The following is a 5,835-nucleotide window of genomic DNA, read 5'->3' as shown; positions in this document are numbered from 1 at the left end:
TGTGATTGGCCATTAATCAGAAACAACCACATGAGACCAATCACAGATGCACCTGTTGCATTCCACAGCAGCAGATAACCATTGGTTACATTTTGTTCCTGAGGCCTCTCAGCTTCTCGGGAGGAAAAATCCCAAGGAAAGGATTTTTCAGAAAATATCACGGCCACACACTCCATCAAGGGTTTGAGGCTGCCCTTGGCAGTCAGGCTGGGCTTTAACACAGCCTGAACCAAATAAGCCCTGTGAGAGTGAGGAGCTGTCTCTGCACAATGTTTTAGATTAATTCCACCCACTCGCTTCCAAACCATTACACAGGGCTTGCAGCTCAAGTGTGTTCTGAGAATTACATGCACTTGGAGGAACGGATTATTGAACTCCTCCAGTGTTTCCACTGCGCCAGAGACCATGAGGAGTAAAAACACCTCAGTCCACATCTCAGCTGCTCTGGTTAATCCTTTCACACCTCAGTTCAAGACAAAACAAACTCATTCTGCTCCTCAGGAGAATAAACCACAGGATGTAATGGGGTTGGATTATTCTTCTTTATGCTGTAAGAATGAGGAAAAAATTAGGTTCATCAGAATCTTTCAGCACAGAGTGCCCCTTCCGGCATAAACACTTCTGTGAACACTGGAATATTAACACTGGAAAAAAAAAAAATTCTTTCCTGGAGTTGGAAAATAAATGTGTCATCACTTATTCAATTAATTGAGTACAATTAGAAATATTTACAGGGGAAACAACCATTCCAGCTCCAACAGAAATTCATTGATCTGCAGCCTGAGGAGGAAGAGGTGAAGGTTTGAGATGGTTTTTCACTTCCCAGGAAGAAAAGGCAAAGGAGCTGTCCTGGCTCAGCCCTGGGAGTGCCAGGGGACAGGCAGAGCAGGTCCCCAGCTTGGCTGCTCAGGGGATAAACCACAGGATGTAAAGCTGTGGTTTATTGCTATTAATTATTATTTATTTAATGCCAGGGGACAGGTAAAGCAGGTGGATAAACCCCAGGATGTAAAGCTGTGGTTTATTGCTATTTGTTTTTATTTATTTAATGCCAGCGGAGAGGCAGAGCAGGTCCCCAGCCTGGCTGCTCAGGAATAAGCCCCAGGATGTAAAGCTGTGGTTTATTGCTATTTTTTAAAATTTATTTCATGCCAGGGGAGAGGTAGAGCAGGCAGGACCATCAGCAAACACTCTCAGTGCTGAATTCTTCGTTTCTTTCCTTCCTCAGACCAGGACGTGGCACAAGGGCTCCTTCCCCACACAAATGTTTATTAAAAAGGACAAAGGAACACCAATAGCAAAGCTCTTGATAACTCAATTAAACCACAGGCAGGGGGGAAAATTGGAATCATAAGAGGTGAGGGGTGACAACATCAGGACTTGCTCTCAGACAGGAAACTCAACCCCCAAATTGATAGAGCAGAGACACTCAGAGCTCAGCCCAGGTGCAAATTCCCCCTGGATGGATGGGATAACTCAGAGAGCTTGAATTCCACAGGCACTCCAAATCATTTCCTACAACTGGCCTGGAAAAGAAGTTTTTATTGTCTCTAGGTGGTGAGGCATAAAAACCACCTGAATTTATAGCAAGGGTCACATCAGTCTCCAGAAGGCTTGGAGAGGCAAGGTTGGTTAATCAGAAACCAATTAGTGCTTGCTTCAGTCACTTCAGACCAAAAAATCCCCTCCCAAAAGCACCTCGGGGGAGATTCCCACATTTCCTGACCCGTCTGGTGGCAGGCACGAGGAGCTGGGAGCAGCAGCCCGTGCCCAAATGCATTTTCTGAATCACACTTCAGAATTCTCACGTTCTTCACTCGGCCTAAAATGGACAAACCCAATAAAAACAACAAAAATCAGCAAACCCAACACAACCAACAAAAACGGGCAAACCCAATAAAAACAATAAAAATGGGCAAACCCAATAAAAACAGCAAAATGGGCAAACCCAACACAACCAACAAAAATGGACAAACCCAATAAAAACAACAAAAGTCAGCAAACCCAAGACAACCAACAAAAATGGACAAACACAACACAAGCAACAAAAACGGGCAAACCCAATAAAAACAATAAAAATGGACAAACCCAACAGAACGAAGAAAAATGAACCAACCCAACACAACCAACAAAAATGGACGAACCCAACACAACCAGGATTTCTGCAGCCAGAGCCAAGCTCACAAAAGCAGCATCAGCTCCCAGTGCCCACCTCCCTGAGCTGTGTCATTCAGCAGCCACACTGTAAATGACACTTCCTCTGCACAGGGAGGCAGGCCAAGAACTCTGAGCAGGATGAGCATTTCCAAAGTCCAACTGTAAGATAAGAAAAGCCAATTTTCAAATAGTTCTCTCCTCATATTCCCCAAAGAACCGAGACGAGCGGCGAGCCAAGGCTCTGCAGCTGAATGGCTGATGCTGTAAACTTGCAATTGAAGAAAAGACTCGTCCTGAGGATGCCAAAATCTCTTCTGGAGGAGGGCCCAATAGATGGAAATTAAACCCTGTGACCGTGTTCACAGGGGTCCGAGGATGAGGGAAAAGACGAGGATCTGACTCCGTGTTTCAGAAGGCTTGATTGATTATTTTATGATATATATTACATTAAAACTATACTAAAAGAATAGAAGAAAGGATTTCATCAGAAGGCTGGCTAAGAATAGAAAAAGAAAGAATGATAACAAAGGTTTGTGACTGACCAGAGAGTCCGAGCCAGCTGGGCTGTGATTGGCCATTAATTAGAAACAACCACATGAGACCAATCACAGATGCACCTGTTGCATTCCACAGCAGCAGATAACCATTAGTTACATTTTGTTCCCGAGGCCTCTCAGCTTCTCAGGAGAAAAAGTCCCAAGGAAAGGATTTTTCAGAAAATATCATGGCTACAAAACCCAAGTAAACCATTCTCTTTAACAAGGGAGTGAGACCTTCTGTGGCCACCTGGCATTTTGTACCTGTCAGGTGTGGAGAGAGACCCTGCAGTGGCTCCTTCAGCAGTGCCCTCCTCTTCCCCACTGGGACCAGGTGCTCCAGAACCCAAAGCTGCACTAGAAGCAGCTCAAGCCTCCCTAGACTTGGTCCTCCTTGCACTTTTTCCATTTCTGCACCTGTGGCTTTATCCAGGTCACAATCTGGGGGGATCACAGAATCCAGCCCAGACTCTGACACCAAGGCCTCACGAGAGTGAAGGGCTCTGCAGCTGGCAGGAGGACATGGAGACACTTGGTTCAGGGGCTGGTGTTGATCCAAAAGTCTCCTTAATCTTGCCTGGGTTTGGGCCAGAAGTCTCAGAGATGCCATTTACCTAAGAAGTTGTGCAGCATCTCTACTGAGCTCCTCAAAAACAACACCAACGAGCCCCAAAGCCTCCTCTGCCCTCCCAAACCCCGCAGGAGCAATTCTGAGAGCCCGGCAGAGCACGGAGGCTCTGAGGGGTGATGCAATCCCTGCAGGAAATGCTGATCTCTCGTGCCACAGCAGACAGCTCGCTGCCAAACCCTGCAGGTCACAGATCCACGGGGCTCGGGTCAGAGCAGGACAAACCCCTCGCTCCAAGGACATTCCTCTCCTCCTGGCTGGCAGGGGGCGTGCAGAAAAACAACCAACAAACCAGCAGCCGTGAGTTAATTTCCATTAATCAGCAGATAAAGCGCAGAGTGCTGCAGGCGCACACCGGGTCCTGGGGAGCTCCTGCCCATTCCTTCCACCAGGAATGCTCATCCCAGAGGCATCCCTGGGTAAAAAAACCACATCCGCAGGTCCTGACTGGCAGGGATTTCACACATGAGCTCACCTCTCTGCAGCTGCCTGCTCTTGGCAGAACTGGGAGTTAATTAAGTTCCTTCAGGCAAAAAGGCACAAAAATGCGCAAATTTCTCCACCCTGCCTTGCTGGCATCCCTCAGCCCTCTTGCCAACAGGGAAAAATCATCCCTCCACGTCCTTGCGAGCTCCTGCCATCCCAATTAATAACTGAAAAGGAGTAAGCCAGGTAGATCTTTCCACTGAATAAAATAAATAAATCTTGCCCCTGGAGCATCAGGACCACTGGCACTCTGAAGCGGGCAGTGTCTCAGTGTTGGGTTTTACCCAGGATTTTGTAATAAAGGGTTATGTAATTCCAAGTCATTTCTACTGATGGAATGTGGGAGGTACTGCAAAACACTCCAGAGGATCAGGCAGAAACTTCGTCTGTGAGCGCTTCTGGCAGCTTGCAAATACTTTCCTGTCTCTGAAATTTATGGTTATTAATGTCAGTGCCATGGCTCTGGCAGCACCTCCACTATTTCCAAGCCTTTGGTTCAAAAGAACTGCTCTTGATCAAGAAAATCAGGACAACCATTTCAGCTAGTATTTTTAAAGGTTTTTTTTCTTTCTTTTTTTAATTGCTGTATTGCTTTAGTAAGAAACTTTCCAAAGCTCAGCACAAAATGATTCCACATTGCTCCATCCACATCTGCAAAAAGCAGCGCTGCTGCAGTGCCAAGGAGGTGACACTGCCACAATTAGGGATGAAAAAGCGAGGCAGGAAGTTATCTGCAGCACAAACAGCTAAACAGCCAGAATATGCATTTGATTAACAGAAGAAACAAAGAAAGTGTGACTCAGCTCGGGCAAATAAGGCTCTTTAAATGAGGCACTCGAGCTGTTCTCCATCCCAGCAGCTGAATTCAGCGCCCTCCGGGCTGGTTTGTGCCTGGAGCTGCTGCTGTGGGCGCAGCTGAGGGGGCACGGGGCAGGACCCAGCTCGGGGGCACGAGCAGAGCTCGCTGCTCATCCCAGCAGGGACAATTCTGCACCCCCTGCTCATCCCAGCAGGGACAATTCTGCACCCCCTGCTCATCCCAGCCCTGCAATTGGTGTCTCCAGGGACAATTCTACATTCCTTACACATCCCAGCAGGGACAGTTCTGCATTCCTTACACATCCCAGCAGGGACAGTTCTGCATTCCCTGCATGTTCCCACCCTGGAATTGGTGCTGCAGGAACAATTCCGCACTCCCTGCACATCCCAGCCTGGAATTGGTCTCTCCAGGGCCAGTTCTGCCCCCCCTGGATGTTCCCAGCCTGGAATTGGTCTCTCCAGGGCCAGTTCTGCCCCCCCTGCTCTCGGGGAGCCCCAGCCCCCCCGGCTCCCAGGAAAGCAGAGGGGACCCGGGTGCTGCCCTGCTCCCAGGCGCTGCTTTAACAAACGCACTCGAGCTCAGCACACACAAAGCTCCCGCCCTGTAAAATCCATAACGGTGCGAGCACAAAGGGATTTAGGCGCCGGAGCTGGCAAAGAGTTACCGCAACAATAACAGAGCAAGCAGCGGGAGCTGCGAGGTGCCCTGGGGACGCAGTGACTCCTACAAACCCCAAACCCAAAGGAAACGTGCTCGGTGCCAGCCCAGAGCTCGGCGGGAAAGAACAAAGCAGGAGGGACTCACTTGTCCAGGATGAAATACAAATCAAACCCTCCGTAGCAGGCAGGACCTCCGTTCTCCCTCTTCCCGCCGTGCCCATCACAGGTGAGGGTGCACACCGCGAGGAAGGCACACTGGAAGCCAAATCTCCAGATGCTTTGCTTTGCAATGGCCATTATATCCAGAGAGGAGGAGAAAAAGAAATCTCTTCTTCCGAGGCTCCTTTATTTCCCAGGTTTCTCCACAAAAGCCATCCAACGACCCCCCCGAAGGTTTAGATGTGTATTGTATTCCTTAAAACTCCACTCGCAACAGTTGTCCACAGGAATTGCAAGACTTTCCCCCTTGTTTCCCTCGCGCTGCTGTTTCTTGGTTTCAGATTTCAAGATGCACAATTCTGTATTTCGCTTTTTTTTTTTTTTTTTTTT

At 48.4% G+C, this 5,835-nt stretch overlaps 1 protein-coding gene across 1 annotated transcript in view; it reads right to left on the bottom strand.

Annotated features, from left to right (window-relative positions):
• Positions 1-5,829, bottom strand: part of ANTXR1 (ANTXR cell adhesion molecule 1) — a 43,873-nt gene extending 38,044 nt beyond the window's left edge. Inside the window, exon 1 of the mRNA XM_014311068.2 lies at positions 5,432-5,829. Within this exon, the coding sequence (XP_014166543.1) occupies positions 5,432-5,583 (152 nt within the window). The 5' untranslated portion in view covers positions 5,584-5,829. The remainder of the gene's footprint in view (positions 1-5,431) is intronic.
• Positions 5,830-5,835: the final 6 nt, after the last annotated feature.

Source organism: Geospiza fortis, unplaced genomic scaffold, assembly GCF_000277835.1.
Source record: "Geospiza fortis unplaced genomic scaffold, GeoFor_1.0 scaffold687, whole genome shotgun sequence".
NCBI classification, from domain to species: Eukaryota; Metazoa; Chordata; class Aves; order Passeriformes; family Thraupidae; genus Geospiza; species Geospiza fortis.
The sequence above is the reverse complement of the archived record's forward strand: the minus strand, read 5'-3'. Positions and strand labels throughout refer to the sequence as shown.